Source organism: Bubalus bubalis, chromosome 6 (genome assembly GCF_019923935.1).
Source record: "Bubalus bubalis isolate 160015118507 breed Murrah chromosome 6, NDDB_SH_1, whole genome shotgun sequence".
Lineage (NCBI taxonomy): Eukaryota > Metazoa > Chordata > Mammalia > Artiodactyla > Bovidae > Bubalus > Bubalus bubalis.
Genome location: NC_059162.1, coordinates 49,397,651 through 49,415,665, shown reverse-complemented (window position 1 = coordinate 49,415,665; position 18,015 = coordinate 49,397,651). Strand labels below are relative to the sequence as shown.

Here is an 18,015-nt window from a genome sequence, read left to right as displayed (position 1 = left end):
GGCACCAAAGTGCATTCTTAAGTTCTAAGGGAAAAAACTACAGTGTAATGGATAAGAGTGCAGACTCTGAAGCCCAGCATCTGGATTTAGCTCAGCTCTACCCCTTTTGCACTGGGCAAGGCAATCTTGCTGTCCCTCAGTGTCTTCACCTGTCAAAAGGAATCATACTTGTATCTTTGATGGTATGTGGCCTAAATGATCTAATCATGAAAAGTGTTCATTTATCTAGTATATAAATGAAGTGGTATAGGCACTAAAAACAATGACATTCCTAACTGGGAGCCCTAGATAATGGAATAGTGAAATTATCATGAACATAGGTTCAAATACTGAACAATCAATTAGGGGCATGACCTCTGGCACTATTTAACCTCTCTCAGATTATTAGGTTATGGGTTGAAAGGGGTTAATACTATCTATACTATAGCACAGAACTGTTTCTGAGATCAAATTGGATAAACAGAATCAAACAATAAGAACAGTGCCTAGCACAGAGCAGGCTCCCTTGCTTTTCAGATCTTGTCAGGCTATGATCATTAATATTTAATTACAGATCAAATTTAACATATATGACTACATTTAAAAACCCTGCAAGTTCGCTTTAGTGATGTACAGAATTACAGTAACAAATGAAAGCCTTTCCACAAATGGATGCCACCAATCACTGCAACTAAAATTATATACAGTGAATGACTACAGACAAGGAAATAAAAAAAAATATCATGTGTGCTCAATGTGTTAATGACAGGTGATATGAAAAGGCATTTGAAAAAATTTTTTCTGAGTTTTTTGAGTCTAAAATTTTTGAATTTGAGGAGTCTAAGTGACTCCTTACAAGTAGTAAGATCAATACAATGATCTATGGTTACAAAAGATACTAATGAATCATCATACTACTCAAAACATTTCTGCATTCTTGACATACATTAATGGCAAAAATAAAAAAAAAATTTCAGAAAGAGCACAAAACACACCTGTGAACTCCAAGATGTCTTTTTATAAGGATTACTGAAAAGAATGGCATTCATATAGATGCAAGGTACACTAAAAGGCATTCTTAATGTCTGGGAAAGATGCACCTACTAAAGAACTTTCTCCCTCTGACTTCGTTCAACTTCACTCACCTTGGCTTTTAATCATGGTTTACTGGGACAGTTTTAAGTCAGTAAGCATGCATTTTACATGGCCACTCACCAATGAGATATGCATCACATTTTTCTAATGCATTTTGCTTTCGCTCTGATTCCTCAAATGATGGAGTGGATTCAAAACTTTTGCATTCACTATCTGTAGTTTGGATATCCTGTTGATAGAAGAAAGTTTTTAAACTTGAAGAAGCAAAACACACTTCAAAATAAACAGTTCAAAGATTTTCAACTTATAACATTACACTTTACAAAGTTCCAACATAATTCCATATGAGCAAAACTCACTTCTTTTGAAGAGAAAAACAATGACTTCATAGAATGTTCTGGATCTCTTTCTTCTGGTGATAACAGAGGCTTCGGAAGATAGCCTTGGTCAACCTGAGGTGCGATGCCACCTGCACTACCTACAGCTGCATCTTGTGGCTGCAGGGACCCATCGAAGATCTTCTGTGAGTAGGTAATGAGGAACTCTACCAACCGTGCTTGATTTGAATAGTCAGCAAGAGAGGAGATGGTGATAGGAGCCGTTGTGGGCCTTGGCCTAAGGAGACTTGGTCCGAATATCACACCCAAGTTTCTGGAGTTCATTTTGTTTTCTTCTGAATGATCTACAACTCTGCGACGCAGAACACATAAAGCTGTATTAGATTTCCTTGATGGCAGTTTATTATGGGATGGGAAAGGTGGAGGAAAAATGGGTTGAAATCTAGGAAAAGAATCTATTTATTTGTTTAAATACTGACCACACAGCAAGTTGGGTTTCACGGTATTAGGATTAAGTATAAATAAGTAGAAGGAATCAGTACTGTTTTACCAGCAGAAAAAAAAAATACCCCTAAATGCTGCTCCTATCTTAGTAAATATGTATGACATCCTCCCAGGTACCTATGGTGGAAACTCTACCTCACTACCCACAGCTAGTCCTCAAGCCTAGCTGATCCTAAAGATCTCTCTGCTGCTCCACTGCCATTCCCACTGCTCTGGCCTTACTTCAAGTTCTCATCACCTTTTATTTCTCTGACTATTCAAGGAGATCTGAATTGAAGTAATTAAGTACCTCCCCTCCAAGCCATTCTCGATACAGCTGCTAGAAAGACCTAACAGGCAAACTTGACCATGTTAAATTCCTGGCCCCAAATCCTTCAGTGAGTACCGAAAGAAGACAGTCAATTCATCTGCCAGGCATGTATGACTTTACCAGGACTCCACCTAGCTCACTTTGTGCTACTGCTTGCTAGACTGTGGCCGAACTGAACTTCTTTTATGTCTCCCAAAGCAAAGCGTTCTCCTGCGTCTCTGCCTGGACTGCCCTTTTGCACATCAGCAAACCATTCTTCAAGTCTGGCTCAGGGTTACCCTCTCTGAGTCATGAACCCTCCCCCATGTTCCTCTGCATGCTAAGCAAAGTACCCTCAGAATAAGAATGACACTGCAGTGCACTTCTGTGCAGGTCTGCCGCTCAAGCTCACAGCAAAACACACGAAAGAAACCTGACATTTGCATCCTTATTTCCCCAGCCAGAGCCTGGCACAGAACAGGCATCTGACAGAAAGATGTTGGCTCCAAGAACATATATTAAGTGTCTCCCTTTCCCTCATACATATTAGAAATGAAATATTCAGTCAAAGAACAATACCACAAGAATGTGAAATGTACTTACTACTGAGCTGTACACTTAAAAATGGCTAAAAGGGTAAATTTTTGTTATGTGTATTTTACCACAATTAAAAAAATAAACCATAAAAGCAAAACCAAAAAAACTGACCCATTATCCACCCATTAACGCCTGTCTTATTCAAAGTTCTTACCGCTTAAGATGAACTATGAGGTAATGAAGGCTGTTAAAATTTGATGCTGGCAATTGTCTTAGAAGGTCCTTGCTTTTTAGGAGGATTCGGCTTATTTCTATAGATGTACTCGGCCATTTTTTGTCCTCAGGGTTATCCTTTTTCATCTCCTGTTCTTCATTTACATGTTGGATTTCTATTGCAAGGTCTATAAATTCCTTGTACAATCGAAATAAAATAAATGGTTCTGGCAGCTAAAGAGATAAAATTATATTAGAAATATCATTCTTTTCATGTTTTTCATCTTTTCATCATTTCATGTTAATAATTTACTGAATAGCTACTGAGTGGTTTAGCACATCCTTTTTAGGTAACAGGACTTAAGGTCAATCCACAGTTAGAAATGTACGTAAAGTCTCATCACAAGGAAAAATACTTTTTCTATTTCTTTAACCTTGTATCTATATATGATGGATTTCACTAAACTTATTGTGATAATCGTCTCATGATGTATGTCAAACAGTTATGCTGTACAGCTTAAACTTATACAGTGCTGTATGTCAGTTATATCTCAATACAACCAGAAGAAAAAAAATTAAACTCTAGAACAAGAAAAAAAGAAATATATGTATGTTTGCTAGGTGTGATCTATAAAGTGAATCTGACATCACCATAAGTATATCCATATTAAAAATGAGTTAACTAGTCATCAAGTAAAACTCTAAACCTAAAGCTGCATTATAGGATTTTAAAACTGATACTCTATACCAATTACATTCAAGACTGCCCCAAAGTCAGCATGATCTTCAGCTATCTTATTGAAAAAAAATCCAGGATAATGTACAATATATATCAAATTAAATAGAAAAAACTTATTTTCTGTTTGTATGGGAGACAGAACAAAATGCTGTAAGGTCCTTGTGTTTTACCTGGACCTGACTGAAGATTAGCAAAAGACAATATGACTTAACAAGAAGACACTGCCAACATTTTATCTAATTTTTAAATACCACTTTAATTGCCAATAAGCAGGTCAAAAGAAGTTCCTCTCTCAAACTGTCCATAGGCATACCACCTTTATTTGTCTACTGGCATAACTGATTTCAATGATTGTACTGCGTGGTGATAAAATATACATCTCTCTTGCTAGGTGATGTCTTACACTATCTGTGGTGAGGTTGGCACCTACTTCTCCAGCTTCCCCTGATGGTCCCAAAGAGGGCATCAAGGTCAATTTCTACCTCTACCATTTTGGGATCTGAAGAAGGTCATTCTTGGAGCTTCAGATTTCCCACATAGTATTGAGTAAAATAAAGGCTATTCTCTTAATAATGTAAGAACTGACCATGGCTTTCCACACTAAAGCTTTGGTCCCATAGTATTCCTAGCACAGAACAAGAGCTGGTATGTTGTGGCGGTTTAGCTGCCAAGTCACGTCCAACTCTTTACAACCCCCATGGACTGTAGCCCACCAGGCTCTTCTCTGTCCATGGGGTTTCCCAGGCAAGAATATTGCAGTGGGTTGCCATTTCCTTCTCTAGGGGATCTTTTTGACTCAGGGATTGAACCCTTATCTCTGGCATCTTCTGCACTGGCAAGTGGATTCTTTACCACTGAGCCACCCAGGAAGACCAAAAGCTGGTAGTATTTGACCCCATTTATTTCCTCTCCCTGACTGACTAGAAGAAATAAAGGATGATTCATTGTGAGATTAAGTTATTTGAAAATACTGTCTCCATTTCTCAGTTGAGAATCATATAAAATGTGGTTAAAGATATATCAATAGTTTCCTGGGCTAACATGGTACATTCAACATTTGTACCTAATTTCTTTCCTTTCTACAATCCCACTGACATACAGTTAAGCCCACAGGACTGGGAGAACAGGGACGGAGACAAAAAACATTTCGCAAGCTGAAGAGGACATAAACATGTGCTGACTTAGCGCCCCTAAGAAAGCTAAAATTCTAAATGGAGAATCAACATGACTTACCGGATCCTAAGGAGACTCTGCCTCTTAAGAAATCTGTATGCAGGTCAGAAAGCAACAGTTAGAACTGGACATGGAACAACAGACTGGTTCCAAATCAGGAAAGGAATATGTCAAGGCTGTATATTGTCACCCTGCTTATTTAACTTATATGCAGAGTACATCATGAGAAACGCTGGGCTGGATGAAGCACAAGATGGAATCAAGATTGCTGGGAGAAATATCAATAACCTCAGATGTGCAGATGACACCACCCTTATGGCAGAAAGTGAAGAACTAAAGAGCCTCTTGATGAAGTGAAAGAGAAGAGTGAAAAAGTTGGCTTAAAATTCAGAAAACTAAGATCATGGCATCTGATCTCATCACTTCATTGCAAATAGTTGGGAAAACAGTGGAAACATTGTCAGACTTTATTTTTTTGGGCTCCAAAATCACTGCAGATGGTGACTGCAGCCATGAAATTAAAAGACACTTGCTCCTTGGAAGAAAAGCTATGACCAACCTAGACAGTGTATTAAAAAGCAGGGACATTACTTTGCCAACAAAGGTCCGTCTAGTTGAAGCTTTGGTTTTTCCAGTAGTCATGTATGGATGTGAGAGTTGGACTATAAAGAAAGCTGAATGCCAAAGAATTGATGCTTTTGAACTGTGGTGTTGGAGAAGACTCTTGAGAGTCCCTTCGACTGCAAGGAGATCCAACCAGTCCATCCTAAAAGAAATCAGTCCTGACTATTCATTGGAAGGACTGATGCTGAAGTTGACACTCCAATACTTTGGCCACCTGATGTGAAGAGCTGACTCATTTGAAAAGACCCTGATGCTGGGAAAGATTGAAGGCGGGAGAAGAAGGGGATGACAGAGGATGAGACAGTTGGATGGCATCACCGACCCTGTGGACATGATTTTGAGTAAACTTTGGGAGTTGGTGATGGACAGGGAGGCCTGGCATGCTGCAGTCCATGGGGTCGCAAAGAGTCAGAGACGACTGAGCTGAACTGAAGGAGATTCAGGGATTGTTAGACTAGGTCTTCTAATTTGGGGGAAGTGTGAGCTATCCAAAAAGCATTAGAATTCTAGATCTTTATCCCTAGTCCATGCTCCTGAGCAACCTCAGAAGTCTGGAAATTTCTTCTCTGGGCAGTGTAAAACAGAGGGTCTCTGGAAGGGTAATGCCAAGCATAAGGAACAGGTGGGTAACTATCTTAAATAAGGATTTAGTGACTGTATGCCTGCTGAACCCTTCTTACCTAACTAGGATCCCAGAGTTATGGAATCATACCTGTAGGCAGGGAAAGACTCTTCTCTGTGCTATTAGATTAGCCCACAAGCAGAGACCTAGACATACGAATGTCAGGTGTTTCCCAAACAGTCCTCTTAGATAACGCTACACTCACTACAGTAAAGTTCAAAATCTTCAAGTCTTCATGTATTCAAGAGTTTCCAGACAGTAGCACAGGGAACCATATCCAATATTCTGGGATAAACCATAATGGAAAAAAATATAAAAAGAATATATATATATATGTAAAAAAGGAATCACTTTGCAGAAATTAATACAACATTGTAGATCAACGATAGTTCAATAAAATCTTAAAAATAGTTTACAATTAAAAAAGCTTCCAGAGAGATTTCAATTCCCAAAGCTTTCATTTTAAGGAGATAACTATAGAAGACAGAAATGAAAATAGGAAAAAACCAACTCGAAGGCCTACAACTCTGCTGTCAATATTGTGGCTGCTAGTCATATACGGCTACTGAGCAGTGGACATGTGGCTGTTCCAAACTGACATGTGCTCTAAGTGAAAAATACACACTAGATTTCAAAGACCCAGTAAACCCCATAAAAGGTAAATATTTCATTAATTATTTAAAATTACTGATTAGATGCTCAGATGCTTTCCATTTGTTAAATGAAATATTAAAATTTAACTTCACTGTTTCTTTTTATGTGGCTACTAGGAAATTAAATATTATATATAAAGCTCACATTATATTTCTATAGGACAGGGCTAGAAGCTGAGATGAGAAAAAATTCTTTAAAAAATATGAATATTTCAGGTAGAAGAAATACAGCATTCAATAAAATAAAAAGAATGTTATAAAAGGGACAGAAAACTAGAATTCTTGGAAATTAAAACATGATCTCAGAAATGAAATAGTTTACAATAAGAATGGAAGATAAAGCTGAGGGAATTTTTTAGACAGAATTAAAAGAAAACAAAAACAAAAGAAGAATAGGGAAAAGGGAAGGAAGCTAGAGAACCAATACAAGTTGCATCCAAATGTAAGTTCCAGAAAAAAAACACAGAGAAAACAGAGGGGAGCAATAGAGCAAGGAAATTAAAGTTCCACGAACTAAAGGACAAGTAAGCAGAATGACAGAAACTGTGGAGTGCCTGAAAGAGTGGATGAAAATACACCCACATCAAGGCATAGGCTGTGGAATTTGAAGATAGTAGATAGCAAAAGATTCTACAAGTTTTCAGAGAGAAAACAACAGGCTACATATAAACAGTCAGGAATGAGAAGGATTTTAGGCTTCAAAGAAAACAATAAAAAAAAAAAATGCCTTCAAATTTCCAAAGAAAAATAATTTCCAGCCTAGAATACTGTAACCTTCCTTACTACCCATTCTTCCATTCTTATTCAAGGAAGCAAAGTAAAGACATTTACAGATAAAACAGTTTCAAATGTTTAGTTAGTCCACTTTGCTCCAGGATGGCCCTGACCAAAACAGGAGAATAAAAAACAAGAAGACATGACACAGAAGACAGGTGTTATCACAGAAGAGAGTGGAGAAGAGAGATCCCAGGATGACAGCTCTTCCCATATTAAAAAGGACCCAGAAGAACAGAGCTCCTGAGATGGACACGTTGAGGACCAACATTACTATGCTCTCTGCAATTGTCTTCATTTTCACTCAAGGACAGAGCTTTACCCAAGGACAGAATGCAGCTGGCTCTGGCCCAGATCTTTTGAACTTGGCTTATCATGACAAAGTGCTGATTGTTCCCGCAACCCTTCCATGAGCTGCTGCCTGAGACACTATGGCCACTTAATCCACCCACAGCAGCATTTTCTTCAGACCTACTCCTAAAACATGTGCGTACAAGAGTGAGCACAGAAAGAGAAAATATAAAGCACTTCACTGCTGACCACATTCCTGCTGAACTTGCAGTACTAAGCTTATAGGATAGCCCTGATGCCCCAACCATAGTGAACTTCATCTTCCCTGAATGCACTCACACCTTGATCACTAACCTCCCCCAACAGCTATTCTAAAATACCAATGAAACTAAAGCCAAAGCACTACTGAATCCTTCATATAACAGTGTGAATAGTAAACTTTCCTTAAACAGCTAGATTTATGCTTTCTATTCAGTTTTCAAGAACTTGATACATTCTGTTGTATGTATATTGTGAGGCTTCCCTTGTGGCTCAGTTGGTAAAGAATCTGCCTTCAATGCAGGAGACCTGGGTTTGATCCCTGGATTGGGAAGATTCCCCTTGGAGAAGGAAATGGCAACCCACTCCAGTATTCTTGCTTGGGAAATTCCACGGGCAGAGCAGCCAGGAGGGCTACAGTCCATGGGGTTGCAAGAGTTGGACACAACTTAGTGGCTAAACCACTATTCCTAAATATATGAACAATATTTAGGAATACACAACAGGTACTAAAACAGTTAAGAAAAGACAGGGAGGTATTAACACGGTTATGAAACACCACTGGGTAGAGCTGTGGGCTGCAACTGTGGAGTGGCATATAGGGGCCTTCAACAAAGTATAAGAATGTTCTATTATAAGGACCTAAGTGATGGAAAATGAAGATTTTTATTATTATGGGTCTTTAAATTGTACATACATTTTATACACTCTTTGATCTGTACTTTAATAATTGGAAAAATATTGATATGGTTTATATCAATGAAAAATGTGTGCAGCAAACATTATCAGCAAATTGCAAATTATATTTTTGCTCTATTTAATGTAAGTTTCAATGGTAAAAACTTTACCTGTCGAAGGTATAATTTTAAGACATCACAGATATCATGTGAGCTAAATTCTGAAATGTCTACCAAGTGCATCCCATTTTCCAAGGCTTGACACAGTTTTTCAGTTTTGATTTTGTTCCCACATACACGATAAATTCCCTTGAGAAAAGAGAAAAAATTTTGCAAAAAATTCTGCTTCAGTACAAATGGTTAAATGCATATAGCTAAATATACTTTGATTCTTACTAATATTTTAGGAAAAAAACTAGGACCAAATGAGGTAATATTTTTCAAATAAATCTGAATAAATTCAGTTACTTAGTAAAAACTGAGAGCATTGTTCTCCTTTAGTGTATCCTTATGATTAGAACAAATCACATTTATGCTTTAAAAGTATTAACTTTAAAAATTATAATGTACCTGTAGACTCAAGGCTCTATTTTCGATCTCTGAGGCACACATTTTGAGTACAAAAGGGATGCCATCTGGTTCCTTTTTTGCAACTTGTGTGAACTCTGCTCCAAATAAGTGGATTTTCCCCATAAGTTTCTGATGACCACAAATGATGACTAAATTTTCCAAACACTTTCGGTGACAAACAAGGAGACACTACAAGAAAATGACAGTTTAAAATGGTGAACTCACCTTAAATCTGTTCACAAAAGGACAAACTACAGGTAGAGTGACAAATAACAAAAATGAGTTTAAAAGGTATTACTTGGGTTTGAAATACATTTGATAGCAAAATAAAACATAAAATTACAGAAGGAACACTGTGGTTCAATTTTTTAAAAATACATTTGCAAAAGATCTTAATTGTAAAATTAATAACAAAAAAGTATAAAGCAAAAAGGATAAAAGGGCTAATATAATTCCAGAAAGATCTTACCTCTTCACATTCAACACCATGGAATACCACAATGCCTTCACAATCCCTGCACTTGGTGGGGGATCTCAGTTTGCGAAATTTGTGAGTGAGAGCTGCCTTTGACATCAACGTTTTCTTAAATGTTCCAAGAGAATTGGGTCCTTCCAACAGAAGCAGGGTTGTATACAAGAATGGTTAGCAGGACAGAAAAAATTATACCACATGATACTACACTTTAAAAGATTTTTAAATAAGATTACAAAAAGTTATGACTTTAGTCTGTAACATCAAAATAAGCATCCAATGTACAGATCCCTTATCAGGCACACATTCATCAAACATTTAAGCTATGAGTAAAAATCATCATCAAACCAATAACATACTTCTAAAATACCATGGAACAAGGTTTCCAGAATTATAAAATTTACAGTAATTAACATGACCTTCATTTCACAGGAGCCATTACATTCTTGGAGAAGGACCTTATAAAGTTTGGAAGAAAACTAGCTCTATGAGTTTAGTGTGTCAGGATTATTTGCATTAAAGATGACGCTATTCTTGATTTATTACAAAATTACAGGTGATGGAATTCCAGTTGAGCTATTCCAAATCCTGAAAGATGATGCTGTGAAAGTGCTGCACTCAATATGCCAGCCAGTTTGGAAAACTCAGCAGTGGCCACAGGACTGGAAAAGGTCCGTTTTCATTCCAATCCCAAAGAAAGGCAATGCCAAAGAATGCTCAAACTACCGCACAATTGCACTCATCTCACACGCTAGTAAAGTAATGCTCAAAATTCTCCAAGCCAGGCTTCAGCAATATGTGAACTGTGAACTTCCTGATGTTCAAGCTGGTTTTAGAAAAGGCAGAGGAACCAGAAATCAAATTGCCAACATCCACTGGATCATACAAAAAGCAAGAGAGTTCCAGAAAAACATCTATTTCTGCTTTATTGACTCTGCCAAAGCCTTTGACTGTGTGGATCACAATAAACTGTGGAAAATTCTGAAAGAGATGGGAATACCAGACCACCTGATCTGCCTCTTGAGAAATCTGTATGCAGGTCAGGAAGCAACAGTTAGAACTGGACATGGAACAACAGACTGGTTCCAAATAGGAAAAGGAGTTCGTCAAGGCTGTATATTGTCACCCTGTTTATTTAACTTCTATGCAGAGTACATCATGAGAAACGCTGGACTGGAAGAAACACAAGCTGGAATCAAGATTGCCGGGAGAAATCTCAATAACCTCAGTTATGCAGATGACACCACCCTTATGGCAGAAAGTGAAGAGGAACTCAAAAGCCTCTTGATGAAAGTGCAAGTGGAGAGTGAAAAAGTTGGCTTAAAGCTCAACATTCAGAAAACGAAGATCATGGCATCCGGTCCCACCACTTCATGGGAAACAGATGGAGAAACAGTGGAAACAGCGTCAGACTTTATTTTTCTGGGCTCCAAAATCACTACAGATGGTGACTGCAGCCATGAAATTAAAAGACGCTTACTCCTTGGAAGGAAAGTTATGACCAATCTAGATAGCATATTCAAAAGCAGAGACATTACTTTGCCAACAAAGGTTCGTCTAGTCAAGGCTATGGTTTTTCCTGTGGTCATGTATGGATGTGAGAGTTGGACTGTGAAGAAAGCTGAGCGCTGAAGAATTGATGCTTTTGAACTGTGGTGTTGGAGAAGACTCTTGAGAGTCCCTTGGACTGCAAGGAGATCCAACCAGTCCATTCTGAAGGAGATCAGCCCTGGGATTTCTTTGGAAGGAATGATGCTCAAGCTGAAACTCCAGTACTTTGGCCACCTCATGCGAAGAGTTGACTCATTGGAAAAGACTCTGATGCTGGGAGGGATTGGGGGCAGGAGGAGAAGGGGACGACAGAGGATGAGATGGCTGGATGGCATCACTGACTCGATGGATGTGAGTCTGAGTGAACTCCGGGAGTTGGTGATGGACAGGGAGGCCTGGCGTGCTGCGATTCATGGGGTCGCAAAGAGTCGGACACGACTGAGTGACTGATCTGATCTGATAAATATCCTACCAGAGGTCAGATATTCTATATTGTTTTAGAAAATGATGCCAAAACAAGTATCTGGAGGTCTCAAGTGAAGCCATTAATGTAACTGACTGATCTTTTATGTCATTCAGTATCCATAGTCTTCCCTGCCCTCAAGAAGTACATGTATTTTATTTACTTTTCCTGCCTAGCTTCTTACACTTTCTTTTGAAGAGGATTTTCTCATATAGAAATTCTCAGAAACAGAATTTCTTCTGTACACTCTGAACAATTAAGTCACTATAAAGTTTCTGAAAGATAAAAATATCTAGCCTATTGGACTTCTCTGGTGGTCCAATGATTAACAATCTGTGTTCCAATGCAGGGGACGCAGGTTTGATCCTTGGTTGGGAGAACTAAGATCCCACATGCTGTGGGGCAACTACCAAGCCCACGTACCACAACTAAGACCCAATGCAGCCAAAAATAAATAAATATATATTAAAAAAAAAATCTAGCCTATTTGAGCATCACAACAATACATTTTAGCTCTAGTAGTTTTCCTGCTTATTCTTATATTTTTATTTGTAACATTTGATTAATACACTATGAACCCATACTTATAAATAATTTGTTGGGATATATCTAGTCAATATAATGCCTTTTAATACACAGTAGAGTAATTTTTTAAACCATACTATTTCTTCCTAATATCATGCAGTGTTACTGATTCAGCTAGTTTAGTGGAAATGTGATTCAGGTGAGAGTAATACCAGCTTCTGAAGGGGAGGGTGGCTCTCTTTCATCCAGATCGTCTGCAGAAGACATGGTGCCACTGGATGGAGTTCGTGGAAGTTTTCGATGAAAGTCTCCTAAAAGAAAATTCATAGAGAGTTTAAGAAATGGGTAATGACAGCATTTTTTGAATAACACAAGTCATGCTATTTTATTAGTTACAATATCAACATTGCTTCCATTCAGACTGTGGACACACAGGATCCTAATACTTACTACTGGGAACAAAAGAGAATGAGCCAAATCTGACTTTTCCAAATAAATCTAAAATAAACTGAGGATCACACATTCCAATGAGACCTCAACTGTCAACTTCTGATAGTGTTAGAGATTATAAACTCTACAAGAATAAAGAGTATTTTCTACTCAAGCCATATATCTAATATCTGACGGAATAGCTGGCAGAACAGTAAAGCTGTCATTACTTGCTTGTTGAATTAAGTGATAAAGAAATAAGTGTACCCTAAAGCTTTCTATAATAAAATATACAAAAATCTACTAACACAGCAATATAACACTACCATCACATTTATGTTGCTAGTAAGACAAGAGCCTGGGAACCAGGAACAACGATCCTGGCCAGGAGCTAAGAGTTCATGACATAAGTTGTCAGCCAAGGACTCTGTCAGTTGTCTCAAAGCATGTTTGGAAGCAGGCCAACCAGGTAATGAGGTTTATTTGCTCTGTGCTGATCCTATAAACAGGGCTGTCTCTAAGTGGAAGTTTACATTTAACTCAAGGCTTTAAGAGAGTCTTCAGTTCAGAGTTAGAAAGTACTTCACTAATTATTTAAACCACTTCCTCTCTCTCAAAAGATTCCTTCCCCTCTTCAAACTATGCTTAAAAGGTGGTCATCTAGTTTTTGTTTTGAATGTGTCCCCAAGTGACTAAGAGATCATGAAGCCATATGTTCATTTAAAAACTATTATAACTGTAAAACAAGGGCTTCTAAGGCGGCTCAGTGGTAAAGAATACCCATGCCAAGCAGGAGATAGAGTTTTGATGCCTGGATCGGGAAGATACCCTGGAGTAGGGAATGGCAACCCACTTCAGTATTCTTGCCTGATAAATCCCATGGACAGAGGAACCTGGTGGGAAACACATAATTCATGGGGTGGCAAAGACTCAGACATGACTTGGTAACTAAGCAGCAGCAGCAACAATTGTAAAATGACTTCCTTTCATTACCGAGCAGAAACCTACCACTTATAAATCCCAGCCCCGGTCACATGTCTCCTTACAAAGCACTCTGACTCTCATCCCTTTCCACTTCCAGTGTCTGAGGATGGCTGTCACAAGGCTATGCATCCTTGGGTCTTTACCCATTTATCATGTGACCAGGTTCCAAGTTTTCATCTTTATCACATGAAGTCTTACAGGATTCCAAATAATTTAGGGCTTGCTCTAGACTGAGTCTAAATTTATGGGAATTGCTAGAACCTGTTTTTATAAAGCTAATTATAAATATTCAGTTAAATAGTCTCACATCTCCTAGGTGTTCCTGAACAGCAGTAACTTTAAAGTAGGCCTCAAGCTAGTTGGCAACAACCTGCCTGTAAACCTCAGTGCTGCATGGAAGTCATTTCTAACTTTAAAGTCAAAGATATATTTACAGGAATAAAATTTCTGAACTGTGTAGAACACGAAAAGAAAAGTCATTAGTCTTTGATTTTGAGGAAGGTTAAATCCTATAACATATCTCCTGGAATTCCAAGATCCTAGGAGAAAGAAACTTAGCCAGGAAGAACAGGATTGGAGCAGTCTTTGGTAGAAGAGTGAAGCAGAAAGAACACGGAAAGCAATACTCTCAAGGGTTCAAATGACCCATTCTTCTCTTGCTAGCTGTATTACAAGTCATTCTCTTTGAAGCCATTAAGGGAGAATTCAAAACATCTACTCTGCCTCTCTAAAGAGGATGAGATTCTCTTTATCAAAGTACCTTAAAGCACATTTATAAAAAATGAGTAAGTTATCACAGGCACAAGAATTGGTATTCATTTTATGGCTCGTTACCCAGTGATTAACTACAAAACAACCCAAAAGACAGATAATAAATTATGTCCACAGAATGGAAAACTATACAGCATATAGCATAAAGTAAAAGACAGTTTCTCACACATCAATAGGAATCTCAAAATTCATAAAAGAGGTCACAAAAGAACAATATGATTCCGTCTGCCTAATATTCCAAAGAGGGCAAAGCTCAACTACATGAGTACTAAAATAGTTAAAGTAGCCAGGGAAAGATAAACAAAATTCAGGATGATGGTTCATCTGGTGAGTGACAAGGCAAGGTTATCAAGGAAGTATACACAGGGGCCTTCTAATATAATGTTTTGTTAGGCTAGGTGTTGAATATATATGGGTTTGTTCTATGATTTTTATTTAAACTGTACATATACATGTACATACTTCTATGAGACAATTCATTATAAAAATAAGATAGTTATAAATAAGAATTTACTGTATAGCACAATGAACTATATTCAGTATCTTGTAATAAACTATAATGGAAAGGAATCCAAAAAGTATATAGATATATACCTAAATATATGTATAACCTATTCACTTTGCTGGACATTTAAAACTAATACAATATTGCAAATTAACTATACTTCAATTAAAAAAAAAGAAAAAGGAAAATAAAGTAGCTAAGATATCCCCCAAAAGGAATATTTTCATCTTTCATTGAATTTCCACTCTAGACTTAATACTTATATACCTGGACTTATAGATTCAGAATCCAGAGATCTGGATTCACTGCTTCCTCCAGTGCTCTCAGAATCACTAAACATTCCAAATGTCCATGACCTTAGAAAAGACGGACCTTTAAGAAAAGAATATTTACAGTCAAACTTGGCTACAGATGAATTTCATAAGGCAAAATACTGACATTATTTAAAATGAGACAAGTCAAACTTCTCTAACAGTGTGACAACTGACAAGCACAGTGCTTACAACTATGAATAAAGCTTCATAAGGTTATAACTCAAGGCCTGATTTTTAAATTCCAGACCTGCAACTCATTTAATCATCACATTTAAACAATTTTAGCTGTCATGAATTAGTTCTCTTTTTAGTGTGAAAAACTACCTGTTATGTCTGCACTGTTAGAGCATCTGTCCTCTTCAACCTTATTAGAGCTGTCAGGAAGGCGTACAACGTCTTCTAAAGAGTCAGAAGGTCCGTATCCAGAAATGGGAGGACTGCTTAATTGTTTATTTACATTCCTAAGAAAACCCAAATACAACTCTTCATACAGAAAAATGACAAATAATCAGCCCAATTTATTTTCAGAAATATTTGTTAATTTAATGAACAAAGTAATTAAACTAAATATTAAGAAACATACAGTTGAACTTCTTAAAAGATATGTGAATAAAACTTATTAATTATTTTTATTTATTACAGTTGAAACTTGAAAAAGAGGAGCAAAAATATAGTCAATTATTCATAGCATGGTTAAACTTTTCAAGTATGACCTGTGTGGATTTCTAAATCTCAAATAACTGAGCTCTGTGTCAAAATGGAAAGCTTTACTCTAAGTCAATTACATCTTAAATATTTTAAAAATTCAGAAAGTTTTACAGTCAGCGCTGTCAAGTGTTAGAAACGACACCACCTGACACAAGATAGAAAACTCAGCAATAAAGATTTTATATCTAGAAATAATTTCTTCTATATGTTAATTCTCACCCATCAACTTTCTCCTCTTCAGCTGAATTTGTGGCCCTGACAAACTCACTGTACTCTTGGCCTGGGTCATAGAGTTTGGCACTATCACAGAGAGATTGTAAGTTGCTTGAGAGGGAGGCAGCCTGCAGCTGCTGCATCTGGAAGAGGTTAACTGTTACCTATGGTCACAAACAAAACAAAACAAAAAGGTAAAAGAGTCATGCTACAGAGAATGCTATGTACATACACATTTATTTCAAGTAACAGTGCCAAGAAAAAGGCCACACAGTGAAGAATTCAACAGTGAATATCATCGTGAGCACACTATGTCACCTGACTTTGTACAAGGACTAAATTGGGGGGGCATGGAAAGTAGTTTTAATGAAGTATCTAGGAGCAATCACTTCCAGCAAAGCTGGCTTTAATCTGAAAGGTTTAAAAACACAACCCATGCCCCTACAGGTTCACAATTTTAGGAGATGGATGTGTTTCTGATGATCCCAGCTCTGTACTCTGATGGTCTGACCATAACTGTCTACACTGAAAAACATGGAGGAAAAATTCCAATCAGAGCACTATTATTTTCAGTTTCACTTCTTCAATCCTATAAAAATAGAAATGCTTTATACTTATAATGTGTCCTACAGCACTCAGTTTTTATAATTAGGTACTACCTTGAATCTATTCAAAATAATTATTCCATTGAATTTCCACAAATGCCTAACATGCCTACTGTCACTACTGCCACTTACAGGAACAACAACAAAAATAGGCAGACAGTGTTTACAATATGCCAGGTCCATCCCGAGAACTGTACATGAATTAACTACTCTCATGTTCATAAAAATCCAAGTTTTGGGTATATTACAGCAAATAAATAGATGAAATCCCAGTCCTCATATAAGAGTTTGCATTTTGCTGAGGGTGGGGGTTGAAAACAGAGGACAAATTAAGTAGGATAATTTCTGGTACTGAAAACTGCTACAAACATGATATAAGATTGTCAGGTGATGGAATATGATCAGGTATGTGTTTGCAAAAGGGTACTTTTGATATGACAGTTTGGTGAAGGGACTCTCTGAGGAGGTAATGTCTGAACTGAGACCTGATATAACAAAGAACCAGTGAGAAGTTCCAGGGAGAAAACCAATACAAACAGAAGAGATAGTGCAAAGACCCTAGGGGAAAAGTGAGTAAGAAAGAACCTGTCATGCGCAAGGAACAGATGAAAGGTCAGTGTGGAGTTTCAGTTTGAGATAAAGCCAAACAGGGAAGACGCCATCTAAACCAAGGTAAGGTACAACAGGAAGCCAGTGGAGGGTTCCCTGGTGACTCAGTCGGTAAAGAATCCATGCAGTGTGGGAGACCTGGGTTCGATCCCTGGGTTGAGAAGATCCCCTGGAGGAGGGTATGGCAAGCCACTCCAGTATTCTTGTCTGGAGAATCCCCAAGGTCAGAGGAGCCTAGAAGGCTGCAGTCCATGGGGTTGCAAAGAGTCAGACACAACTGAGCAACTAAGTACAACATACAGCACAGCACAGGATTTGTAACATGATCTGACTTTTCTAAATGCCACTCCCACTTCTGTGTGGGAAATGTGAATGAATGCCAAATTTCGATCAGCTTAATGTTATTTCAAAGACTGCCATGTTTCCTCTTCATCTCTTTTGATTACCAGATATGTTGAACTTTTGATTAGCCTAAGTCCTTTCCAAGGTAGATAGGCATTCTCCAAGGATAACTAAGAGTCAGCATAAAT

General features: G+C 37.7%; 1 protein-coding gene across 3 annotated transcripts in view; it reads right to left on the bottom strand.

Moving 5' to 3' along the window:
* ARHGAP29 (Rho GTPase activating protein 29) overlaps positions 1-18,015 on the bottom strand; it is an 81,369-nt gene that overhangs the window by 3,297 nt on the left and 60,057 nt on the right. For all 3 annotated transcript variants that reach the window (XM_006057553.4, XM_006057555.4, XM_006057554.4), the window contains 10 exons: positions 16,278-16,435; positions 15,675-15,811; positions 15,304-15,408; positions 12,560-12,658; positions 9,806-9,945; positions 9,337-9,525; positions 8,938-9,075; positions 2,957-3,189; positions 1,434-1,764; positions 1,195-1,303 (listed from right to left, as the gene is read on the bottom strand). In XM_006057553.4, coding sequence (XP_006057615.3) covers positions 1,195-1,303; positions 1,434-1,764; positions 2,957-3,189; positions 8,938-9,075; positions 9,337-9,525; positions 9,806-9,945; positions 12,560-12,658; positions 15,304-15,408; positions 15,675-15,811; positions 16,278-16,435 — 1,639 coding nt within the window. The remainder of the gene's footprint in view (positions 1-1,194; positions 1,304-1,433; positions 1,765-2,956; positions 3,190-8,937; positions 9,076-9,336; positions 9,526-9,805; positions 9,946-12,559; positions 12,659-15,303; positions 15,409-15,674; positions 15,812-16,277; positions 16,436-18,015) is intronic.